The following is a 25,926-nucleotide window of genomic DNA, read 5'->3' on the forward strand; positions in this document are numbered from 1 at the left end:
CTCTTGTAATTGAATTGCTTGCCCAGTAATTCTTATATAAAGTTGAACATCCACCCAAAAATATCGTGGTATACATATAGTGATCACACAAATGGCCGATTGTTTCTTTTTCTAATACACAGAAAGTACAAGAATATTCAATACCAAGTCCAAATCTTTCCAATGTAAGTAAACCTCCTTCATTTTATTATTAAGTCGAAAATGTTCCCCCATTTTAATTAGCCAAGCTTTCCGTCAATTAATTTAATCCTACTGTGGCAGAGTTACAGCTTATATGTGATCGCTGATGTATTTACTGGAACATTTATTCTTGGTAACATCAACTTCTCCGATGGCTGTGCATGGTTGTTGAACATAGCTTCAGTTTCTAAATATGACCGACATTGAATCCAGCCATTCATATTACAGCTTTTGTTTTTTCGACCAATAGTATTCCTGTGTGGGCGGGACTTAGTAGCACCGCCTCTGGGCCTCAGCTTCTGTCATTCCCGAGCGGATTGTTTGTTGTCAAAATGGAGTTCTTACTTGGAAATCCGTACAGCACTCCCGTGGGCCAATGTATAGGTACGTTAGCCTTGGAATTATACATTACACATGTAGTACTTCTTCCACCACACATAATTTGAGCGTGGGCAAACATTAGACGTTTTACTACAAGGGTTTACGGTACGAAAATAGCGAGCTAGCAAGCATCATCGCAGCAAACGTCATCTACTTGGAATGAGCTAATGTTAGCCAGCTAACCTACCTAACTTAGTCCGCTGTAATCACAAGTGCTTTACGGTGAATAACTCAGCATGTGTGTAACGTCAGGCAGTGTTGAAGGGAATTAAATGAGAGGCAGTGGCATGGGCAGTGTAGCGACATACATGGCTTTAAGTGAAGGTAAATATGTTCCTCTGTCCTGAACAATAGTTGACCTCACTGCCTGGTCAGTCTGGTTGGTTTTAGTTTTAAATCTGAAGACTGTGTTGTGGTGCTTATTTTTCTTGCAGTGAACAAAAGAGACATGTGGCCTGCCACATCCCTTTGGTGTGGCTGCATCTCTCTTTGCATCTTGCATGTTTGAAAAACTGCTCAGAGATAAACAACCTATGACCCAGAACAGCTGTAACCAAGGCTTTGCTGTGCTTTTATCATGAGACAGTGACACCAGTATTGAGAGTAGCTTTCCTGTGAGATCTACAGAAAGAGTGCAGCCTGGGTGCAGCAATGTACTTTTATATTTCCATCATCTAGTCAGGCTTAGTAATGAGGAAGTATCCACTCTGGATTGACTAAATATCCCCCACCCAAGTCCACTGTAACAACAACATCCTAACTGTTCTTTCCCTTTTTACAGAGAGACCGCCATCTTTGGTTATGTTACCTTGACTAGGCTCTAATAGCATGTACTCTCTTTATTTGTAAACACTTTTAAACAGATTTTGAAAGCCTATGTGTATGCAGATGTGTAAACAGACCTAAAGATTTTAAGCAGCACTTCCTGTTTTATTAATGTGTAGTTTATTCCCCGCAAAACAGATGTGGACCAAACATCAATTTGTCACAATGCTGATTTGTGTTTACCTTAAAGTGAATACAGCAGCTGCCACAGAAACATTTGTTGATTACATATTTTCTTCTGTGAGTGCTGCTCTTTCATAAATCAGGGCCTGTCTGTGTAGATCTCAGACTTCCTCATGCTTTTACCTAATCTGTTCCTCAATTTCAGGAGATAGAGACTAGATATGCAAGAAACAGTTTGGTGGAAAGATGTCTATAGGAGTTAGAGGCTTTGAATTGTTGTTGCCCACCACCCACTGGTCAGCTGCTGTGTGCCACATCATCCAAGATGGCCCTCAGCTACCAACTGTGAGCATCGTCTCGAGCATTTTCCTCTACAGAGGTCCTTCTAGGTCATGCAGTGGGCTGTATGCAGCACATCTTGCATTTCCCCACTTTGCAGAGGTGGCTGTATCTCCAGCCTGATCTCTCCGGTTGAGTTGCAGCACTGAGCTGAGTTGTGCAGCCAGCTGTCTGTTTGGCTGTTAAGGTGGTACTGTACACCCCAGCAGTGGGGCAAAGGATCAACTTACCTGAAACAATGAGAGAGAGGTTGACAGAGGAGCTGAGGAGGGATGCACTGTGAAGAACTTTATCGAGGTTTTTCATTTCCTAAGTGACTGAGAAGATGGTGGAGAGGTTAGAGGTGTTGAATGAATTTTCTTTTCAATTTCTCATGGTATAGTTTCATACTCAAGACCCAGTTACCTTCATCGCTATACCTTTTGTTCTTAAAGGTAAACCTATTGATGAGTGGCTATTTGCACAGCGAGCTAAAGCAACATAGCCTGGTCAGTTAATGAGTGGTACTCATAATGCAGGGGTGCATTCACAGATTTTGACTGATTGAAACAAAAGAAGTTACAGTGCACCAGCAATGAATGGATGGAGAAGTGCATTAAAGGGAACTTCTCATTTTAATGAAGCACTTTTTGTATAGGAATCGGTAGAGCTTTACAGGAATTGCCTGACGGCCTGTTTGCCATGTCGTCATTCAACACAACTCAGGTAAGGTTGTGTTGAAAGTGTTTAAGTATCAACTTTAACACTTTTCCGATACCACTAAGGATGGCAATGACTAATTTCCCTGATGTTTAAACAGAAGTTTAAACTCTCAAAGTAAGAAATCACTCATAAAACTGTCAAAATTGAGTGTCATAATCTATAGGCTTAAACACTTGGCAAAAATATTGCGTCTTTTTTAATCACATTTTTTACTTTGTGCGGTGCGTTATGTACGTTAAACATTATCCTACAAAACATGACCTCATCTATTAGACTAATTTTGCACATTTCTGAATATCAGGTGTATAAAATTGTATGATCCCTGTCAGGTATACATTTAATAGTAGTATTGATAGTATCACAGCTATTAGAAAAGAAACCAAGACTGCACATATGAAACAGTGGGGAAGAAAATTAACCTGTCCTCATCCTGTGGTTGAAACAAACCCACAGCATGACTGGAGGTGCTTGCTCAGTGATTTTTTTGTCTTTACTGGCACTATGTGCAGGCTATTAATAAAATAAATGAATTAAAAAATAGGAAAAAAATCACTGTATTATGTGTGCCAAGGACTGACTTTTCTTTTTGTCCTGTAATCGAGTTATTGAAAGTGTTTTATTCATCGGAGGATTGTATCAAAGTTTAAAATTCTAGTATTGTGACAACCTTAAACTCTTTTATCCACTCAAAATAAATTCCTAAATTTAAGTATTTCTTCCACTGTTTACCTGGTTAATTCTATGCTAAAGAGCTCCGCACAGAACCAGACTTTGCAACCATATTCATTACTTAGGCCTGTGACCTTTGGCTATTAGCTGGTGTCAAACTTCTGCTATTGCTGAGGTACGAAGAGGAAGAAGTGAGCAAAATACATAAAAGGACAAGGACACGTGGCAAATGCGCAGAGAAAAGAAGAGTCTTAAAAGGACAAAACGTGGAGAGATGGGGCCAGCGAGGGACAGAGATTTGTGGCTTTGTTGGCAGCGGATGGCACAGCCTGCCACCATTAAAGCCATGTGATCGACTGGCTTCACTGGTGTGTCGATTTCCAGGACTGGGGGGATTGACACAACACCATGAATGAATGCACTCAGCGGGCATTTAACTTCATTAGCAAGGCTCCAATTGCTCAGTGTCGTTCCAGCTCATTTCACAAAGAGAGATCAAATTTTTTTCCTCTTTTCTTTCCTCCTCCGCCACCCGTGCTCAGCCCTGTCTTGACCTGACAATCCACTTGAGGAGATTACATGGGATATCCAAGTGGCAGTAGCTGGTTAATGCCTCCAAATTTATGTGCAGTGTGTGCTTTATGTGCAGCCTAACTCCGAGACACAGCAGAGTTATTTAATGGTACTCGTGTTGAAATTCCTTTCAACTCTTGTTATCTTTGTAGATTAGATAAGTGTGTTTGTAGGTGGGACTCAGAGTTTGCCAAAAAAAAAAGAGAAGCCTGTCTCTTGGTGCTTGCCCAGTCTGTGACAAGTTGATTAGAGAGGGGAGGTAGAGCATGAATAAGTCATGGCTGTCAGGCTTGTCCAATGTTGAGCCTCCCAAAAGGAAGGCAACATGGCCCAGTGAGAGGCTCTTGGCCTGGGCATGACAGCCTGCTCAGGGCCTCTGGGCTTCAGGGAGAGAAGCTCCTCCTGTCCAAGCTCAAGAATCGTCTAATGAGAATCTATTGAGTGTCAGTCACAGGAAGTCGGTCACAGCTCACTTCAGTAGAAAACCTTTTTCTGTTGCACTGTGAAATTCACCCCAGATGACTGCGATCCTGAAAGATATCAGCTTTCACTGACATGATGGATGGATTCGGGGGACGGGAGAGGAAGGAGGAGACAGAGCGAGGAACGCAGTGATGACTGCGATGCCACTTCATCACTGTAGCTTCTCACAGTCTGGATCACATTATTTCCCGGCTGTAGCCAAAGTGCTATTAAATGGTAGGGTGGAGTTGGAAAGCAGGCCCCTCTGGCTTCTGCTTTTCAGCTGTTATAGCAGATATGACTGAGTATACAGCCATGTAACACCCACAATCACTTTCACTTTCCTCCGAGATACCTGCTTCCCTCTTTCCAGCTGTCTGTTTTATTCATTTAGCTAATTCATAAGAGTTGGAGGCATCAGAGCAACAGGTGGTGGATGATATTTTACAAGGGTTTATTGCGAGACTTTTGAGATAACAGTTGCATGAAAAACTGTAGTAAGTCTTATCCGTCTCCTGATCCTAGACCCAAGTTTTCATCCCCACCCTTCTGACAGATTAGTTTTCATTTATGGGATTAATGGATCTTGCTTGGACGGACTTGTTTTAGTCATTTAGTCAAGTTATTCTTGACAAAACCAGAACAAAATACATTCAAGCCAGACATTGAAAGCCCTGAAACCATGTTCTCTCTCAAACACCTTTATACTATGATGATGAAGTCTTACATGAATACAGTATTACCTGCCAGAATTGAACGGTTTTGGATGTTTCATTTAAGATTTTAAAAGCGTACAGTTGTCAGTTACTGCTTGTAAACATGCTCGCCAGCTAGTTTAGCATTTTATCTAACTATATTTCCATTTTTCGGCACCTTGTCTCACGGGTGCCTGCTGCTTACAGTCTTGTCCCTGGTCGCTACCTTTAGATAAAGCCCAGACCTTACCCAAGCAATGTGGCAAGTGAAATAAAAAAACATTAATGTTGAAACCTTAATGCTTCATAATCTTACTCAGAAAGACATAAGATTTGAAGACAAGTTTTCAGGAGCTATAAACTGTAGACATGCACAGTCTATTCAGCAGAGTGAGTATGGTTATGACTTATGATTTATTTTCCATTTTATCCACAGGAAAGTTAGATTTTATTTGGCTGAATAAAAAGGGACATTAGAGAGAAACAGATCTCTGAAGTCTGTCACCACACGCTGACTTGCTTACACAACAGTTTTACTTTCCCTGTTATATAAACCACGGGTCGCTTTAATAAGTGTGCATCGACTTTAGCAAAGGCAACAACCACAGAGCCTGATGAAAATGCAGCATCATGTTCACTAGTGAGGCAGCTGGCGGGGTGCAAACAGTGGATCAGGTGTCAAAACCAAAATATACTTCAGTGTCAGCCACCCTCAGGTTTGGGTAGTTGAGGAGCCAAGAGTTAAATCACTGTTACTCAGATAAAAACAGTCGTATATTTCTTCACTGACTGCATTTTAACTGACATTATATTGTATTGTAAACAATGTTGGGTTTATGTAAAAAGACATCAGCACATATTACTTTTAATTGATAAAAAAACCCCATTACATTAACATAAATAATTTGTTTAACTTTTTGTGATTTTCTCCAGAGAGGGCCACAGACGGAGGCCTGCAGAATGAGGACTGGACCCTCAACATGGAGATCTGCGACATCATAAACGAGACAGACGAGGGGTGAGCTGCTACACCTTCTAGTGGTTAATCGTTCTTGGGTTTTAATTTTCTTTATCAGCGTTCTGTAGGAAAAGACTGACTGAAATTGGTCAGTGCCACAACTTAATGGATCTTTCATTGTTTAGTCACACTGGCTGACTGAGTGACTCAAGCAGTTAATGCACTGACCACTGCGTTTCACCAGCAGACACCACAGTACAGACGGCCTTTTGTTTTCTGTAGGTGTCACTGGCTGAGTGAATGAATGAATTCAAGTCTTATGTCAGTCTCCTGCATTAACACTGTGTTGATAGGGTGACCTCTAACTCACCTGGTAGAGTGTGTGCCCCATGTAGGCTTTGTCCTTTGCAGCAACAAACCTTTCCTGTCTGACCTCAGCTGTACTGTCAACAAAGGTGAACACCCGCCAAAAAATACTCTTAAAAAAACAAAATAAAACTGTGTTTATAAGACACAATAGTGTGCAGCAGGGTTGATGTCAAAGTAAGCATCGCCCTGGTTCCTTTGTCAAAAAGCCTATGTGAATTTACCATTGGATTTTGGATTATTGCAGAAATAAGCTCTGTGGCAAACAAACATTTATGATACTCACACATTTCATCAGCAAGATAATCTCCACACTTTTATTACATTTGAAATGTAACTGCAGTCATCAGAAGTAAAAGGTCTTGGGCTATAAACAAACTATGGTTGCATGACTCAATGTCACCGCCACGACAAGGCTGTAAAGCTGTGTTTGCCACGATGGCATTCTTTCGTCTCATTTAGCCACTTGTTAGCAACCATCCTTTTTAAGACACAAGGCTTCAAGATTTACAAGTGGGGTACGTACTGACAAAACGTGAAAGTCTCTTAAGCTTGTGTTAACCACAGACCTTTTTTTGGGCATCTAACCAAAACTCAATTTTAAGGAACCCATTGAATTTGTAACAAGGGAACCAGGACCTTTTTCACAGCAGGCATTTTGCCTTGTCATCATAGGACAAGTATAGGTGAAACTGATAACATAAATGATGGCTCTGTTCCATTAAGTGTCCCTGTGAGCTGTTCCGGGTAGCCAGCGTGCACAATACCAGGTCCTGCGCCAAGTGGAATGCAGCTATCATTAATGTCATTGAATACACCTGTGCTTTTTCTACAATGACATGTCAAAATGTCTGCCATGAAAAAGATCTACTGTGCGTTCCAATCCCCATACTACCATACTGTATGGTATGCCAGAAAAAGATTTAGTATGTCTTAATACATAGTATATGAAGTGTAGTATGCCAAAAATACCAGATGTTGAACTACATGCGGTTGGATTTTGCAGTATGTAAGCCAGCATGCTTTTCTGGCTGGTGTGACCCACAATCCTCTGCACAGTGAAAGCGTTACATCGACTGTCAGAAGTCGCAATGATGGACGACAGCGCATTCAGGAGGTTGATGACCCGTTGATTAGTAATAACAGGAATATTAATTGTTTAATAGAATAAAATGATCATCATCATGTTAGAATCTGCAATGAATGCAGTTATTAGTGATTGCAAAATAACAACATCAGAGCTGTCCGCATTGAGCTTGGTGAAAAGCGTTTTGTTTTATCTCCATGGTAACGGATATATGAGCAACAGGGTGAAAGTTCAGGATGTAACGTTATGAGGATTGAGGAAGTAGTATGTCCTGATTGTGTGCATACTGCATGCAGTGGTATGTACTTTTTAAGGACAGCTGCAGTACATACTGAAAGTAAAATGACAAAGTATGTGGTTTGGAACACACCCCTATATCAGGGTCTTAGGACTCATTCCTACACCACTCTGTGTAGAGTCTGCAGCAAATCAAAAAAACAAAAAAGAGCTGATTTTCATTTTTTTAGTGTTCCCATCAGTATGTCAGTGCTCAAAATACTTGAAACAGAAATCTTTATCTGACTTCCCCAGAATTCGTCATATTATAACAGCTCCAGATCACGTTTTGCATTGCAGTATGTCATCATCTAAAATGTTAATGTACAAAAGAATAGTTTTTTAATTTTGCCCCTTTATAACTTTCTTCCACATCAACATCGACTTCACTTGTGTTTATGTATCCTGGAGAAAAAAGTTTTTAATTCACCTACAGTTAGGCATATTAATCAGACAGTTTTGTACTTAGGCTACAAAACTGTCTGAATAAATGTAATCGTCAAGGGATCCCAGCCAATATCTCCGTTATGCAGAGAGTTTTCTTTTCAGGAAGAATATTGGAGTCTGTCTTTTCCCATATTTCCCTCAGCACTTTCCCTTTTCTCTTTTTTCCCAGCTTTTCACATTCTTCATGCCTACACACACTCATTGTCTTGGCATGCAACATGGGGCCCTTCTCTGTCACACTCAAAGACACACACAGAGAGGGAGTTCAGCTTCACAGAACACAGAACTTCTTGTCTTCAAGATGTTTCAGCGAGTTAGACAATGTCTGGCAAGCTCCGCAGTTTAAGACTCGAGAAATTCTGCAACTGAAAATTACTTTTTCTGCGAACATATGTTGTTTTAACACATGCGACTGGGTGCTGAAACAAGATATAACACAACAGATGCACCACCCAAAATAAAAAAAACAACAAAGGAAACTGTAACACTGAATCAGTAGCAGAGTGCTGTGTGAGGAAGCTCTATATATCAGACTTTATGCGCCATCTCCATCCATTTCTATCTATTTCACCTCCCTGACTCAATAAATGTACCGTAGCTCATGAAGGAGTTCATAAAAGCTTATTACGTCTCATCTGCAGCGAGGAGACGGGCAGTTTGAAGCAGAGAGCCGACCTGAAGTCTTCACACATGGACGGCTTTGATCTTGCCTTGGGAGAAAACAGATGGTGTGACGGCACTTCTCTGTCTTAGGCAAACAGCTACACCGACAGACTGACTGGCATCTGTTATTGTGGCACAGAAAATCATTTATTCCAACAAAGTCAAAGATGTTATGCCTATTCTCAGCTGGGGTGCTTTATCCAGCTGTGTCTTCTCTGCTGTTTCCCTCTAGGCCAAAAGATGCCATGCGGGCACTGAAGAAGAGACTCTGTGGCAACAAGAACTACAGAGAAGTGATGCTGGCGCTAACAGTGAGAACTTTTAGCTGTTTTTTTAATTGTAAAACTCGCATCAGATTCACCAGAAACATCAGTAGGAATTAGATGACGATTTTTGTGATGGTTTTGTGTGTGCGGGTCACATTTAAAGATCACACCCTGCATAAAACCTGACCTCTCCAGAGCTTGTATTGTTTCTTGGTCATTTTATTCCTCTATGTCTCTCCTCTCCTCCTGGCCACTGTCAACACTTATTGTCTGATACTGCTCATCTTTCATTTTGTTTTTAGCAGCCATGCCTCTCGAGCTGCGTTCACATCCACCCACATCTTTGATAGCTCCGCTAGTTAAAAGCTCCTCTGTGCGATGAAATCATCTTGACTGAGAAGTCGTCCTTTTCTCAGCTGCCTCTCATAAACCTTCCAGCTCTCCCGTTTTTAATTCGACGGGCTTCTGCCTCTGTTTAATTGTCTCCCTCTCCCCGCAGGTATTGGAGACTTGTGTGAAAAACTGCGGTCACAGGTTTCATATCCAGGTAGCCAACAGAGATTTCATCGACGGAGTGTTGGTCAAAATCATCTCCCCCAAAAACAATCCTCCGACCATCGTACAAGACAAAGTGCTGTCGCTCATACAGGTATCGGGGCTTTTTGTGTATTTATTTCTTTTAGTTTAAAAGGTACACTATGCAGGAAATGTTGGCTACTGTTTGTAAATTGTATCAGCAATGAAAGTGAAAATAAAAGCCAACCCCAGCTTTGTCCTCTTGGTATTTCACCACACTATATTTGCTTTGTTTTTGGGCACTGTGTCCGTGATTTTAGCAGCTTCCTCTTCTATGTGTGCTGCCTATAGTCTTGCACCTGATAGCTACCTTTTTAGAAAGGTCCATCTGTGCACTGCGCCCAGGAACGTCTGGACCACAACAAAATAAGAAAGCAAATACAGACACAGGGCCAAGTCTCTGCTGATAAATACAGTGCCACAAACTTCTAGTGGGCCATTAGATGATTGAGAGGGATTTCTTTTGTTTGAGTTTATACATCCAGCACAGTACACCTTTAAATGGCAGTTTTCCGGCTCCGTGGGATGGTAGAATTCAGCTTTTTAAATGGCATTAAGTAGGTCAGTGGTGGTCTTTTGGAAGCCAGGTGGGCACCGCATGTTCCACTTCCCAGGTGTTGCACCATAAACTACAGCCTGCGGTGCTATCCTGTTACCTGAGGTCATCTCGGCCGACAGGTGGTGTTCTCCGTTTCTCGTTCCTCTGTCCTCTGATTATTTATAGGGATTTGTTGAAGGAGACTCCTCTTTTAGACACAGTCTTTCTGTCCTCTGCTCGGTCTATTAACCACATTAGAGAGTGTTCCTTGATCATTCATTTTTCTTTTTTTATGAGGATTTGCACACAGGGAGGGATGAAAAACCTCTTTGTACTGATCCTGTAATATATGGTGACTATTTAGTTTTTATCTTTAGTTAACATCACAATGTGTGTGTGTGTGTGTGTGTGTGTGTGTGTGTGTGTGTGTGTGATGGCAGGCCTGGGCTGATGCCTTCAGGAGCAGCCCCGATCTAACTGGTGTGGTCCACATTTATGAGGAGCTGAAGAGGAAAGGCATTGAGTTCCCAATGGCAGACCTGGATGCCTTGTCTCCCATCCACACACCACAGAGGGTGAGAGGAGAATAAATACACATACAGCACAAACACATGTTAATTCACACAGCAATATCCCAAGTGGTATTTTTTCCTTCCTTCCAGGGTACACCAGAGGTGGACCCAGCTATGATCAAGTACCTAGCCCCTTCTTCACCTGCCGTTGGGACTCCTAAACCAGCTCCGACGCCTGCCCCTGCCGCACCGGCCTCCAACATGCCCAGCCCCATCACAGCAACCCCTGAACAGGTGACAGCACAGCAATCTTTGACCAGTTACATTCAATTTCTTCTGCACTTGTTGCTTGTAAAGTCAAACTTCATTTATTCACACAGCCCGATAAAGCAGATTTACCCAGAGTTTAGCGATTACACTGTGAAGTGTGAAGATTAAAGCAGATTACAAGTTTAAAGTTGGATATCATGACTAACTCAATGGCTCGCCTTCGAGAAAACATCTGCAGCGCTGCTGATACCGAATAAGCCGTGAATGTGTCTGCATGATCTTTGACCTTCTGTGCTTTCAGATCGCCCGGCTGCGCAGCGAGCTGGACGTAGTGAGAGGAAACACCAAAGTCATGTCGGAGATGCTAACAGAGATGGTCCCTGGACAGGAAGATGCCTCTGACCTGGAACTGCTTCAGGTTAGAGGCGCATGAATATGTAACGAGGTCTACTTTCACCAAGCACATACAACATCACACATGATCTTTTATGTTCTGCCTGACATGACTTTAAATATTTCATTGAGTTAACAACAACAGGAATAAATCTGACTTTATGTGTTTTAACATGTAGTGTTGATTTTAAGGTGATGTGTTTGAAAGTAACTTAAAACATAGTCTGGCTCACAGGATTTAGATTGTGGGTATAAAGTCTGTCATTGGCCGCCTATTTCAGACGGTTAAACGCTTCCTAAGTGTTACTCAAAATTCTAGTTGCTATGTGAAACTAGTCTCGCATAGTCAAACCTACAGGTTAAAAGTAATTTCACATCAGATTTTCTTTTCTTTTTTTCAGATTTTCTTATGCAGAATTTGCAGGGGACTTTTTTAAAAACTGATTTTGTGGGTTCTTCTGAATGCTTGCACACCCCTTATGAGAGGAAAAAATATTGACATTTCAGCGGACTTATGCTTACGGAAAAATATGATTGACCAATCAAATTCTTTGTGATCATAATAGCAGCATCTCTCTTCTTAAAGAAACTGTGAATATAGGCTCCTGCAAAATAATTTACTCTATGAGTTCCCACTCACTGTAAAAGATGTTAATTCAGAAAGCAAAACGCTTTCAAGCATGGTGTCATCTGTGAAGTGTTGTAATAATTTGCGGCCACCAGGGGGAGTAGTGTTGTTAGTTTTCAGAGGCAAACTTGCCCACAGCTTAACAAGAGCCAGTTCACTGAGGTAAAATTCCTGGAATTGGCAATTAACCAGTAGTATAGAAACTCATGCAGAGTTTAATCTCCCCAGGCCAAATCCACTCAGGTATTTGTGTCAGCTGCAAGGATCTGGCCCGGTGCTAAGATGCCTGTGCCAGTTGTAATGGTTATGTGGTACTTTTTCTGACTCTTTCATTCTTGTTGTCCCAGCTGCTAAAGGAACAGTCATAAAATTTTCACACAGTAGAGCAGATATTTCTGATACAGTCAATACTGAATGCCTGCTCAAAGAAAATACATGTACATTATATTTAGTATACAGTTAATTATCACAGATTTAGACGATGATGTCATCCCACTCTGTCAAAATGAATTCTGTCCACACAGTTCAGTTCATGTTGTCTGTCCATCCTTCTCTAGCCCACTCGCTTATCATATTTATCAGTGAATCTATTGATCTATTTGTTGATGTGCATATCTGTCAAGGAGCTGAACAGAACATGCAGGGCCATGCAGCAGAGAGTGGTCGAGCTGATTTCACGCGTCTCCAACGAAGAAGTGACCGAGGAGCTGCTACATGTCAATGACGACCTCAACAATATTTTCCTCCGATATGAGAGGTACGATTAATCAAACCATCAATCAGAGTGTATTTTTATGGCTCAGTGAGGGCTCACATGAATGGCAGGTTTCTGTCAGGGTACAGTGAAATGATTTTTGGTAATCTGTTAAGGGAGAGTTCACCTTAAGATCCCCCCAGCGTTGGAGGAAGCAGCTGTAGAGATGTCTGCTTTCTCTTGAATTTAATGGAGCCAGATGGCATTCGGCTTCTGGTGCTCAAAGCGCCAAAAAAATACTTTTGAAAAACTCAACCACAATGTCTCTTTCTAGAAATAGTGGCTCGGTTACTCAAGATAATCCACAGACCTTGTTGTGAGCAGTTTCATGTAGGAACTATTGTGTTTCCACCAATGTTGTTGATGTTTTTTTGCCAGCCCAGTGCATAAGATTAAGACTTGGTCCAGAATGTTTAATGGATAAATATCTGGTGCTCGTTAAAATTTTGTTGTTTTGCCAAACTGTATCTCAATCCATAATTTTAAAGAGGAGCTTCCAGGTAGCATTATACCCAAGCTTGCAGATGAAAATTCAAATTTTTGAGAAAGCATGCTCAACACAGATAGAACACATTTTTTGCGAGTTCAAAGTTACAGAGCTTGGATGAAGACTTGTTCCTCTTAAATATTCTGCGGCTTCAAACTGGTAAAATGTCTCTTTTATGAGGTTTTTGAAGATGAAAGATGTGTAAGCATTTGAACCCCACAAAGCTTGTGGTAAAACATTCAAAGGTTTTTTGTTTTTTTTTCCCGCTGCTCACAGGTACGAGAGGTACAGGTCGGGTAGAGCCGCTCAGAACAACGGGGTGAGTACCATCAACAAAAAAGCCTGCGTTCAGAAAGCAAAAAAAAAAAAAAAAAAAAATCAAACAGCCAAAATTCTCTCTCAGGATCGCTTGTTTTCTGTTTGCTTTCTGCATGTTTTCAGAAAAAATCTCATCTTTTTCACATTTTAGTACATCTGCATTTGCATCGCCTGTGGCAGTTTGTCTTACATTAAGGATTCTATGAGGGGTGTTTCAGACAAATCCGTCCACATTGCCATTTGTTGTACTTGTTTTACCATTTTAGCATCTGAATTAATCATTACTGTTTATAATAGCATACATAATCTATCGCAGCATTAATATTTAATGCGAGTGGATTGCCTTTTTAGCTTTATCAAAACTGGAAGAGCAAAGCAGAACAAGTCCCAGTCTGCTGTTTAGAGTGTACATTTGCCAATATCAGTTATCCGCCAGAGGGTTGGGGCACCTCTCGCTACATCCCACATAGCTGTTTGTGTTTGCATTGGGTTGATCTTTCTGTGTGCTCTGTCTGTTTGTGTTGTGGCCAGCTGATGGAGGCAAGTATGATGCCAGTATCAGGTTCAGTCCCAGCCAACGTGCCGGGATGAACAGAGTGATGAATGTTAACACGTCTGCTATATGGAGCTAATGCTTAGACCCATCAGTACCACTGTGTGAAAGTAGATACTATATGTCCCTCCTCCTTCTGTCTCACACATCTGAGGGGTGAACCATGAAGCAGGTTCGACGGAGCCAAGCTTTCCTTGCCTTAGCTGGCTCCACAAAGCCTAAAACATCAGGGTAGACTTTGCAGGATCGCCAGTTACTTGTTGTAAACATGCTCTCCAAAGAAAGTAAACGTAAAAGCCAACCCCAGATTCACTCTCGTTTGGCATTTCACCTCATTATGTTCACATTTTTTCAGCACTGTGTGTCTCGGATGCCCGCTGCTTACAGTCTGACATCTGGTCGCCACCTTTTTATCAAGTCCTGACCTCACCTGAGCGCTATGGGGGTACATGACCATAAATGTCCTGAGCACAGGAAACAAGAAAATACAGGCAGAGGGCAGAGTCTCTGCAGAAAAATACACCACCACACACTTCTAGTGGATCAGAAATGATGATTAAGAGTGATTACTTCTCTAAAATTGACACTATTGTGAGTCACTTGCGGTCCATGAACTTTTGGATCGTGACCCACCAGTGGGAACCACAGGTTTAAAGGGATTATACTGCAATTCGTATGCATGTAACGACATACTGATTAAAAATATAGTGAACTATTAATGTATAATGCTAGCCTGGTTAAAAGAGAGCCACCTTCATGACACTGAAAACCCCGGCTCTAGACTCAACACACCTCGCTAACCAGCTCATCTTGCTTCATGGTCCACTCCTCTAACGTCTTGTGCAACTGTTTACTCAACCCTCAGTATTGTGCCTGTGCATAGCATCCAGTCCACAACTACTGACCCTCAGTGTTGTCTCAAGTTGTGTAAATAGTCAATCCTGTAAAAGTTCAGTAGATAAAGTATTCCTTCTGTACACACAGGGAAGACACTCTGTAATCCAATTTCCTCAACACATATATAAGCTTCCTTTATGTCAGTTGGCTTGCTGAACTTGGTTACATTCATCAAGTCAAGCAAAGCCTCAAAAGCACTGCATATTTACGCTGTTTACGTCCATTCATTAGTGTTGAAGGCCATCTCTTTTTTGCCCCTTTTCAGATGTTGAATGAGGCAACAGAGGACAACTTGATAGACCTGGGCCCTGGCTCCCCTGCCGTGGTGACTCCCAGGATCACCTCCAGCCCTCCAGCCCACTCCCCCGCTGGGGCCACTGCCTCCCCAGCCCATAACCCCACTACATCCTCGCTATCATCTGCACTAGCTAGTATTGGTAAGAACAAAAGGGTATCAAGACTGTGCTTCAACTGTCATACACTCTCTCTTACTGGAGCTGTAACATCCCTCCTCCCCAGTCTCTGCACAGCCGGCATTGGAGAAGCAGCGTAGTGTAAAAAAGGCTCATAATCTGGCTGCTAATGGGAAATGAGCCCAGCAACATAACTCATTGCTGGACAGTCTTCCCTACCACTGCTAGCTCCCCTGTTGGTCTCTAGAAAGTCTCTGCATGCTAAACTACTCTGATTAAAGCTTCGATATATTGCTCTTCTGTCCTGAATCTTTCCTCTTAATCCTCCATCTCTGCTTTCTCCATCCTCCTCGCTCTTCCCACTTTTTTCTACCGTCCTCCTGCCCTCTCTCCAGATGTAGCTTCCGGCAGCGTGAGCAGTACCCTGTCCTCTCTTCCAGGCCCCAGCCAGGATGACTTTGACATGTTTGCCCAGACCAGGACCAGCTCTCTGGCTGACCAGCGCAAAAAGTAGGTCTAGATTTCATTTTGCTTCTGGGGCAGCTCGGATCCTCTCTCGTGTTATTATTCAGGGTGTAATTTTATTTTAATTAAATGGCTCTTCATAACCACTTTTAATATTTAAAATAAAATCCACCCACGGGCACTTTTAACACTGTTTGTTCCCTGATGTTCACTTTTTTTCATGATGAAGTTTAAACTTTTCGACATGCCCACTGTCCCTTAACCTGCCCTCACTACTTTTTTTTTTTTTTTTTTACGTGACTGATTCCTTCATGCATTTGCCGGAATGGCTTTTGAATACCTCCAGGGTATGGATGTTAATCTGGTGTTTTCCAAGAACCGGCTGCCTTCAGCTGTAAATTGAAGATTTAGCTGGAGTGAGTAAAAGTGATAAAGTAAGGGCAAGAGACACAAGTTTCCTAGTTGAGAATAATGTGATAAGTGAGCTTTTCTCTTCCTTACTACGCTGCATTATTGTCTTTTTAGCTACTTTCCTGGTGAAATTGGTTGTTTCGCCCTGTTCTCCAGTAATGTGGATTTGTTCCTGTTCATGATGAACGTTGCAAAATTGCAAAAGGGTGTATTGGGGTGTCTGGTAGCTCAGGGGTCTTTTCCGCTTAACGGCAAAATCCCTGTGTTTCATTTTTTCTCCTTCTGTCTTCTGCTTGTGTGCTGTGTTATAGAGGCAACATGGCCAAAATTAGAATGGAAACTTATCAAACCTCAGTGCTGCTGTTCTTGAATCTCACATAATGTTGATATTTGCCCAGACATTCATGGAAGTAAATTACATTATAATAAAACCATAATTGTTTCTGTTTTACCTGTAGTGTACTTGAAGCGTTCTTTTACTCATGGACAAGAGGCTCTTGCTCGTGACAGCAAACATTAATGGCGTCCTCCTCGGCTGAGATGTAACTTTAGCTAGGTCAGTGGTCCTAGTTGAGCTAGCGGTAGCGGTGATATCAAGCGGCGACCTCTGGGGCTGACGAAGCCAATGCAGACGTGCCAAAAAATGCAGTTCCTTAAATGGCCACTTGAGGCTGGCTCCCAGAAGTGACTTAACCCCCATAGACCCCCATGTTAAATGCCTAAATTTACAGCAGGAAGAAACGTGTTTACACCCTGGTACAAAAAACAATTTTTGTCTCCGTAGCTAACTTCAGCATTCATGACAGCTGTATGGGCGGTGAATTTTTACAGAAGTCACCCATTTATATTTTATTAAGGCTTAAGGTTTTGCATAGTTAAGGGGCATAGCAGCTTTTGAGCGACAGGTTGTCTATGAGGCATCAATACAGTCTGAGTCAGACCTTTTACCCTTTGCTCCTCCACATCTCCACCCTCTTGTCCAAATTTTTGGTCTCTTCTGGCGCCAAGAAACCAAGATGGTGATCTCAAATGCCGAACTTGAGGCTTCAGAACGAGATTTCACAAACCAGTTGGTGACGTCACGGCAGCTGTGTCCTTGTGGAAAGAGACATTTTTGAATTTTTCATTATCTTAACTATTGTTTTATGTTTTGGTTCACAGTGTAAAGTATGAGGACCCTCAGGCTCTGGGCGGCCTGGCCTCGGCTTTGGATGTGAGACAACAGAACGCAGGAGGGGTGAGTACACTGATGCATGTGGTTTGATACAGCTTTCACCCATACATGGAGTGTGGGTGCTGTGTTATTTACATGGCCGATGAGCCTTTGCTGTACCAGTCTGTCCTCAGCCCTCGGTCACTCCCCGCATGTGATGGTTTGTGATACTGTATGTTCTACAGTGACATCTGTCCTGTGTGCAGTGATACTTGAACTTTGATCAAACAAAAAGGTGTAGCTTTGTGTATTGACTATTGCTATTACAGTATAGCTAAAATAAATCTGTTGCAACGTGGCAAATGTGTGTTAAGTGTGCCTGTAAGTACTCGAAATATGATTTTAATATCAGTTCTGTCTTTAGTTAAAAAAATGTGGATTCATTCTTCTCATTCTTCCAACCTGATGTCAGAACTTTTTTGATCCAGTTTTCTGTGTTTAAATAAAACGCCACCCGATCTGTTTGTACAGAAATCAAACTTTGATTTTTGTAGTTGTAATTCCTGTCCGAGCACATATTGCAATATATTTGCACTGTTATCACTATGTACGCAGACTATTCTGAAATCTGAACTGCCATACACACACACACACACAAGCACACACACACAGTGGTGATCGCACATACCGTCTCTTTTTAGCTACCTCAGGTGCCCTATCACTCGTACAGTACTTTTATTTGAAGGAGTTCAAAGTCTTATTTTTTCCCTTTTTATTTTCCTCATTTTCATCTTTAAGGAATGAACCTTTCACCGTTTTCTTATGTTCTGTCCTCTTTTTCTCCCCCTTTTTAAACGACAGCCGCCTCTTGCATATTTGACTTCTCCTCTGTCTCTCTCTCTGCACTGTGTGCTATGCTGTGGTGGGGCCTGCTACCTTTCTTCTCTTGTGTAAGGTGTTGTTCTGTTGTTGATTCAGCTGAGGGTAAAAGGGGATGATAACCCAGCAGATCAGGAGCTGCCCATAGACAGCTGGCTTATTACCCAAGGAATGGTGAGGACTCCATCCTCAGTGTGTCCTCCTACCCCTTCCCCCGTGTCCACCATCACTCCTCCCCCTGCTCTCAACCTCCTGCGGCATCATCCATAATCCTCATGAGCTGCTTTTCATTTTCAGCCTCATCTCACTGCTCTGTCCTGGATTGCTTGAACAGTCCCATACCAGCAAAGTTTTTCCCCTTTAAGAACATCCACCTCCATGTCAAGTACATGTTGTACTGTAGTTTTGGGCAATGTGACAATACATTAAAGGCATAGTTTGGATTTTTTAACTGGGGTTGTATAAGGTCCTTATCCATAGTCAGTGTGTTAACCACAGTAGATGGCGGTCAGAACGTTCCGTATTTGGAGAAGCAGGCAGGAATACCAATACGGAAGCTCAGCAATGTAGTCATGTGGACAGGGTCAGCAGCAAAACGGATTTTATTCTCCTAAAGAGATCAATATCAGTTTAAGTGTACGCTATTTAGAATATTTTCTCTGCTTTACCTTGCCATCAGACAGCCCTTTCTAATGAGGGACTGAAGTTGTTATTTATGCTCTCTTCAAGCTACAAGACAGTAATTTTACCAAGCAGAACACAGGAGCTGCTGATCTACCACTACCTCGTTTGTTAGTTTGTTTATGTTATTGTGCGACTTTTGTGAATCTAAGCTAACCCTTTGAGACACCAAAGTCACACTACGACACAATCACACCAACCCATCGTGGCAGTGGTACACCAGCAGCTTAGAGCGCGTCTCGGGCCGCATTTTCCTGACCAAACCCAACCAAGTCCGGGACAGTTATAACCGAGCCTGGCCCGAACCCGACAGCCTTTCAGATTTTTAAGTCTGAACCCGACCCGAGCCTGACGGAGTGTGTTACCTGACATCGTTATTGTCATCAGCTTGTCTGTTTACCATGATCGTACATTGGCAGTGTGTAAATGACCATCAAAACGCTGCTGTTACCCACAGTCAAACATGCCGCACATCACACTCAATTGGAGCGGAGCCTGTGTTGCGTTCAGGCATTGTCACGTAAATAACAAATTTCAGCACTTGAATAGGCAATAGCACAACCTGAGCAAAATTTCTGATTTGTTATCTAAACCCAGCCCAACCCGTCGGGTCCCGTCGGGCTCGGGTCGGGTATCCACACTCTGCAGCAGCTCCTGTGATCTGCAAGGTACAACTACTGTTTTTGTCAAAGGAGTCTAGTGGCTTTGAAGAGAAAAGGAGGTGTGTTTTAGGTGGCTAAAATTCATTTGCTGCTGCCCCCATCAACAGCAGTTCATTGCTTTGCTTCCATGGTGGTATTCCTGGCTGCCTCTCCAAACTAGGGTCACACAGACCGACAACTACTGTCGATAACACGCTGATTATGGATAAGAACCTCATACAACCCCACTTAAAAAATGTGAACTATGCCTTAAGATATTTTGTGAATTGGTGTTGATTTTGCTATACCATTTCTGCAAAGATCTTTTTATTTATCTGGTTAAATGGTTATATGATGAACTGAACAATGAAGTATTTCCTTCACTGGATTAACCAAAAACAAACATTCTGTCTGTATTTTATCAATACAACCTGTTTATCAATTTAATTCTCAGAAAACAGCATGTATTACTGCAGTGATATAAAATTACCAATAAGATTTAATCCATATTGCCCACCTCTATTGTACTCTGTTGACATGGGAGCTAAACTTTATACCTATTACTGATGCTTTCCACCTTAATGCTGCCCCTTTTATGGATGAGTTAATGAACCTGACGGGTCACTAAGAACTTTCATCAGCTCAGTTCATCTCTTTAACTATCACACACTAAAACAGCAGGGAAGTACAGATACTTCTGCTACACAGCGCGGTTAAATCAACAATGATGGACATTGTTAAAGTACTGATAATATATCATAAGAGATAAGCAAACAGATGTTGGATTGCTGTGTAGTGGGGAGTATTTGTCAGTTGTCCTCTAACTGTCTTTGGATCTTAGATAATACACTAACGGCAGCCTAACATAACTCACCCTAATCAGAAATAGATCAACCAACTAACAGATGAATCAGTAGTTGTAATATTTCACTTAAGTGTTTAAGTTGATGTCATGACTGTGACTATAAAGGATTGCACTTTGAACTTTTATCAGTTGCTGTGAGTCATGAGAGGAACAGACTTCTCATTGAACACTTTCCTACAACATTTTCTCCACTGTTCACACAGCTGCATGTGTGTTTTTTCCCCCGTGAATGACTTTCACCGCCCCACTGCCTTGGCCTTTTATTTTGAAATGCTCCTTCACTGCGTTAACTGTGATCTCACGAGGAAACCCCACCAGAGTCTATAACAGGGTCTCAGGGAAAGGTTTTTGTTTTCTCTATTCTACTTAGATATCAGGCTGACGTCAAATGTGAACTTTAGAGTCACTGCACAATCAGTGAAAGGATGTGGTAGACTTTTAAGTACTATGGGTGTGTGAGCTCAATGCCTTTTATGCCTTTGTAAACAAAAACATGCAAATAATTTCTCAGTTTCCCTAATTATAACTCCTCATGGATGGATTTACAGTTTGTTGTTTCAGCGACGTATAATGCGACACTTTCCTAGCAGCCCTGACTCACTGTGATCGTTAAGTGCAAACACACGCCATCCACCCTGACGTGGCTTCATCGCATCATCACCGTCACTGCACGCCATGCAGCGCTCATGTGTGTGCAGCGTGTGTGCACCACTGTATGTGTATGCCGTGGGATTGCCCTGCCTCTCAACGGTCCCTGTGCTTTCAGCTTTTCCCATCCAATCAATCTCTTAATCACATTCAAGCGATTTGCTAATTAACTAATGATGTGGAATAATTAACACTGCTGTGTGACATTAGTCGGCAGCTGTTAAGCCATGTCAGCACCACAGAACTAATGAGAACAATACACAACCTGGGAACTCCTCTTCTTATTGAAGACAGCCGAGTGGCAGATTGTTGCACATGATAAAACTAAAAGAGCACAGACTACTTGAGAGGGGTTGAGTGTGTCGTTTGAGCTAAATTTTCCTCATTTTGATTTGTTTTTATTTTAACCATCTTTCTCTTCGAGCCTTTGGTGATTCCTATTCTTGTTATTTTTGTGTGTTTGTGTGTTACAATTTTTGTTGTCGGGGTTGGGTGTCTTTCTGTCGTGTGGCTTTGGTGCTGCCCCTTGGTTTGTCCATGGCTTTGCTCCATAGATCCCTGTATCGCAGTCCTCTGTCATGGATGACATAGAGGAGTGGCTCTGTGCTGATGTGGTGAGACTTCTTTACCTTGATTTATATCTTTTTCTCTTCTTCCTCTCTCTCTCCTCTTCCATCAATTTTGTTTTGCTTTTCTTTGGTAGCACTTTTCATCAATCCATCTCATATAACACGACACATCTGACTTTAGTTTCCTTTCATGTTTCATCCTTTAATTCACTGTGGTCTAATGAATTTCCACCAATGACTGAGTGACATATAATATTATACCGTGAGGTCTGACTTACAAATGCTAACACAGTGCTAACGATAGTCACTTTAAAATGGTTGGTATGAGCTTTTTAACATGTGCATGTGGAGGCTGTGGAGTCAGGCTCAAGAAGGTTCCTTAGTGTCTTCACCAGCGGAAAGTGTAGAAGGATGCATGAATGTTGGGTCCTTCATGAGCGACTTTGTATGGATATGGAGTTTGTGTGAACTTTACAGGCATTTCACTTGAATGATGCAGTTGTGTATCAGCCTGTTGTGTTACCGACTGTACTCTCTAGTTTTTTTCTTTCCCATGAAACAGGAACAACTTAATTAAAGGGTAACTTAGGTATTTCAAACTGGACCCTATTATCCAATATCTCTGGGTCTAAGTGACTTATGGGGACGTTTTTAAAAACTGGTCCAGTATTGAGGGAGAGGGCTGCAGCTGGCAGCAGCAAAACAGGTTGCAATGTAACTATGTGGGGCATTTACACCTGCGATGTACCTACACTAAAAGTGTTTGTTTTTGCCACTGGCATGTTCACATTGTCACTCTAAATGTCTGACAACATTATGGAAAGACTCTCAACAGATCTAAGCCCTTTTTTGTAAGAGTGAGATGCCTTTTGTTCAACCATAACAGCCCCAGATCGCTATCACCAAACCCACCAGACTCCATTTAAATAAACAGCAATTTTATCATCGTAAAACACACTTAATTCAAAGACAACAGAAACAAAATAAAACTCACAAAAGCTGTCTTGGTTTGTCTCCCCACTGTTCCAACAATCACCAGCTCTGGTTTGGTTAAAAAATCCTTATTTTACCAAGTTAAATTTAAAAATATACTGGCTCTATACAAGGTAAAATTGCTGTTTATTTAAATGGAGTCTGGTGGGTTTGGTGATAGTGATTTTGGGGCTGTTTCAGGTTAAACAAAAAGGTTTTCACTTTTTAAGTAAAAGGTCTATCTTTCTATAATGTTGTCAGACACCAAGAAGAATAATATGAGCCTGTCAGTGGCAAAAACAACCACTTTTAGTGGATGCACATGGAGGGTGCGAACATGCCTTGCTCCACCAATTTCAAAAACTGTTGCTCCCATTAGTCACTTAGACCCAAAAACATGGGAACATAGGGTCCAGGTTGAAAAATACCGACGATACCCTTTAAGATGCCAAAATGTCTGCATTATCTATGCTTTTTTTTCTTAATAGAAAGGGGATGCTGCCGAGGAAGGGGTGACCAGTGAAGGTACAGACTCTGACACAATTGTATATGTTCTGCTATCTCTAATGTTTGTGGAGTTTGGTTAATTTTCACCCTTTTCATCAATATTCTTTCAGAGTTTGATAAGTTCCTGGAGGAGCGAGCGAAGGCATCAGACTCTCTGCCATCTCCCCCCGGAGCTAACCCCGCTCACCCTGCTCGTGCCCCCGGTGGCTCCCACAAGAAGGCCGAACGGACGGAGGATGCCCTCTTTGCCTTGTAGACTGTTCTCAGAGAACCTCCATCTCTCTCCAGGGGCATCTAAAGGTCCTCGCCCTAAATGATTTCTCCCAAAACGGTCCTTCCAGTCCCATTTCATCGCTGACTGGCAGTGGCGTAGCAAGTGGTCTCCACCTCCTTGTCATTCTCTTCGCACAGTGTTGCTCTAAATATGCAGAGGTCCAACATGTTTACTGGCGCACACCTGTGTTGCGTTCTACTATATATGGATGTATTAATCTGTTAGTGTGGGATGTAGTACTCGCAGCCCTGCATCTCATTTCTAAAGGCTCCACCAAAGGAAGACAACGTGTCTGATGGGTTTTAAAAACGTGGTATATTACTGCAGGATGAATGGAAGAACTTCACTGCAGGTCCATGCATTGAGTCAGTGTGGAAGCAACTAGGATTATATTGTGTTGTTTTACTACATTCAGCTAATTGCTAATTTATGCATTTGTTGTTTTAATGGTTTGTTCTGTACTATGTACTAGCGCTGTGGTTATGGTCGAGCCATCCAATTTTTTTTAGAGCTCTAGTCATGCCCTTAATACTGAGATATGTGTGGAACGGCAACAGGTTTTATTGCACAACTTGCCTGAAGCAGTGTGAACTCATGTTAGCAGGCTAATTTTGCTAACTAGGAATTTAATAGCTAAATCATAGCTAATTTTAATGAGTGTATGCCAGCATTCCTTTAACCAAAGGGAATTAAAAGTCTAAAAAAGCACTAGTTAGGATTCTGTTATGTATTTCAAATGGATGAGGGGAAGGAACGTGCCCATGGAATATTTCCCATCATTTCGAAGAAGCTACGACAAATTAGCTGCTCTTGCAAAATTGCAAACACTTTCAGCCATTCCAAAGAATATTAAGGCTTTAATGACCAGCTAGCACTGAATTATCCCTGTCAGACAGTAATCACGTGCTACAAATGTTAAGGGATCATGAACATTTTCCTTCCCCTGCTGTGCTGTGTGTGTGCACTTTGAAGCAAAAACAAATCTGTATTTTGTCCTTTTTGTGTTTACAAGATGGTTACTATTTTTCTAGGGGACGGGAAATGATCTTTAGATTGACTTCGTTTTGCACATAACTTTTGTAACTGTGTAATTGCAACGCTTGTCCACATAGAAGTGGATCGATGGACAGTCAGTGTTAGGAGTGCAAAAAAACTTTTAGGAATATTAAAAATTACATGCAGATTACAGCAAGATAGAATATGGCATTTTCATTATCAGCATGACTCAGCGCTGGCACCATAATCAACTAACAGACAAAACGTATAGCTTACAATGATTCACTGTTGTAATGGATGTATTCACATAGGTAGATCTTCACTTACTCTAAACTATGTAATCTATATACCTCAAAATACAGGAATCTTAGTTTCTGTATCTGGCTAAAAATGTATCAGCTCCAGTAATATCCAGAAGGTAGAGAGGTTTGTTTATCGTTTGATCCCCTGATTGTATTTTTATAGTCAATGTAAAAAAGGAAAAAAAAAAAAACGCGTCCGTACCCTTCATGATTTATCTTTTTGTGGTCGAGGCTGAAGCATGCAGCAAACAATTGTCTTTGATTTGCACAGTCAAAGACGTACTTTCGTCCATGGTGTATTTTTATTCTGGTGTGATTCATCTGCTCCTGTTGGAGCCGCTACCAAGCATTTCTGTGATTGACTGATTTCAGCAAAGTAGCTCTGACTGGAGTTTGTCTTTGGTGTGCTTAAGATCGCACTTTGAGGCAACAAAAGCAATCCGGTCTTCATTCCAGCTCCTTTGCTGAGCCTCTGGTTTGTTTTAACGTCGCTCTGCGCTTGAAAGATTTTCTTTTCGTCCAATAAAGACCAAGAGCCTTGTCAATCAAGGCATCCCAATGCATCAACAGTACTTGTTGAATTACCTGTCAGTATAGGCCTTCCACTAGAGGGAAATATTCATGATTTGTTATACATTTGTTAACATAAATGCAATGGTAAAAAAATATATATTTGTGTCTGCATAATCATTATGGTTAGATATTTAAATGTTTTTTAGTTGAGGACATTAATGAGCTTTAACCTTTTTTAATGCTGTATGGTTATATAGGTTTAAAATGGATGCCAGGTAACTGAAATAATAGTATTAAATTTACAATCAACTTTCACCACGCAGGCTGAACAAAGACGATTACTAAAAATGTAACAGGAGATCCTTTAAAAGGGAACTTGAGTCATTTTCTGTTTGTATGTTACGACAGTGTATTATGTTAACTGCTTTTATGGAGCTTACGTCCTGACTGCAACATGTATTCCTCTGATTTTTATTTTATCTCAAAAAGGTTACTGAATGTCTTTTAATACGGATGAAGCAGAGCATTTGGCTGTTGTTTAGTGGACATGGAAGAGAGGCTTGTTTTCTGTTGGTGCGTGTCCCATGTCTGTTCGGCTGTGCCGTCTGCTGCCATTACTAATGGTCAGATTTTCGTTTGACCTAATGCACGTTATGTTACTGCCCAATAAAACACTAGCAATGTGTGACCTCTACCTCA

The 25,926-nt window shown here is 41.6% G+C and overlaps 1 protein-coding gene across 3 annotated transcripts; it reads left to right on the plus strand.

Annotated features, from left to right (window-relative positions):
• The first annotated feature begins 470 nt into the window (after window positions 1-470).
• tom1l2a (target of myb1 like 2 membrane trafficking protein a) lies at window positions 471-25,926 on the plus strand. 3 transcript variants are annotated; one of them, XM_033644281.2, is made up of 16 exons: window positions 471-564; window positions 5,883-5,967; window positions 8,979-9,057; window positions 9,512-9,661; window positions 10,567-10,701; window positions 10,789-10,932; window positions 11,210-11,326; window positions 12,553-12,686; window positions 13,447-13,489; window positions 15,204-15,375; window positions 15,747-15,861; window positions 17,389-17,464; window positions 18,359-18,433; window positions 21,649-21,708; window positions 23,124-23,160; window positions 23,253-25,926. In XM_033644281.2, the coding sequence occupies exons 1-16, from the start codon at window positions 513-515 to the stop codon at window positions 23,396-23,398; spliced, it is 1,620 nt and encodes a 539-aa protein (XP_033500172.1). In that variant the 5' UTR covers window positions 471-512; the 3' UTR covers window positions 23,399-25,926. The 3 variants fall into 3 exon arrangements, with proteins under 3 accessions (XP_033500172.1, XP_033500176.1, XP_033500178.1); XM_033644285.2 differs by lacking the exon at window positions 18,359-18,433; XM_033644287.2 differs by lacking the exons at window positions 18,359-18,433; window positions 21,649-21,708.

This window comes from Epinephelus lanceolatus, chromosome 18 (assembly GCF_041903045.1).
Source record: "Epinephelus lanceolatus isolate andai-2023 chromosome 18, ASM4190304v1, whole genome shotgun sequence".
In the NCBI taxonomy this organism is placed as follows: Eukaryota; Metazoa; Chordata; class Actinopteri; order Perciformes; family Serranidae; genus Epinephelus; species Epinephelus lanceolatus.

Excerpts from the sequence above, each read along its gene's own strand:
- tom1l2a (XM_033644281.2), top strand. The coding sequence starts at position 513 with ATGGAGTTCTTACTTGGAAATCCGTACAGCACTCCCGTGGGCCAATGT. Across the intron at positions 17,465-18,358 it reads GACAACAGAACGCAGGAGGG|CTGAGGGTAAAAGGGGATGA; the intron begins GTGAGTACACTG and ends TTGTTGATTCAG. Across the intron at positions 21,709-23,123 it reads AGTGGCTCTGTGCTGATGTG|AAAGGGGATGCTGCCGAGGA; the intron begins GTGAGACTTCTT and ends TTTTCTTAATAG.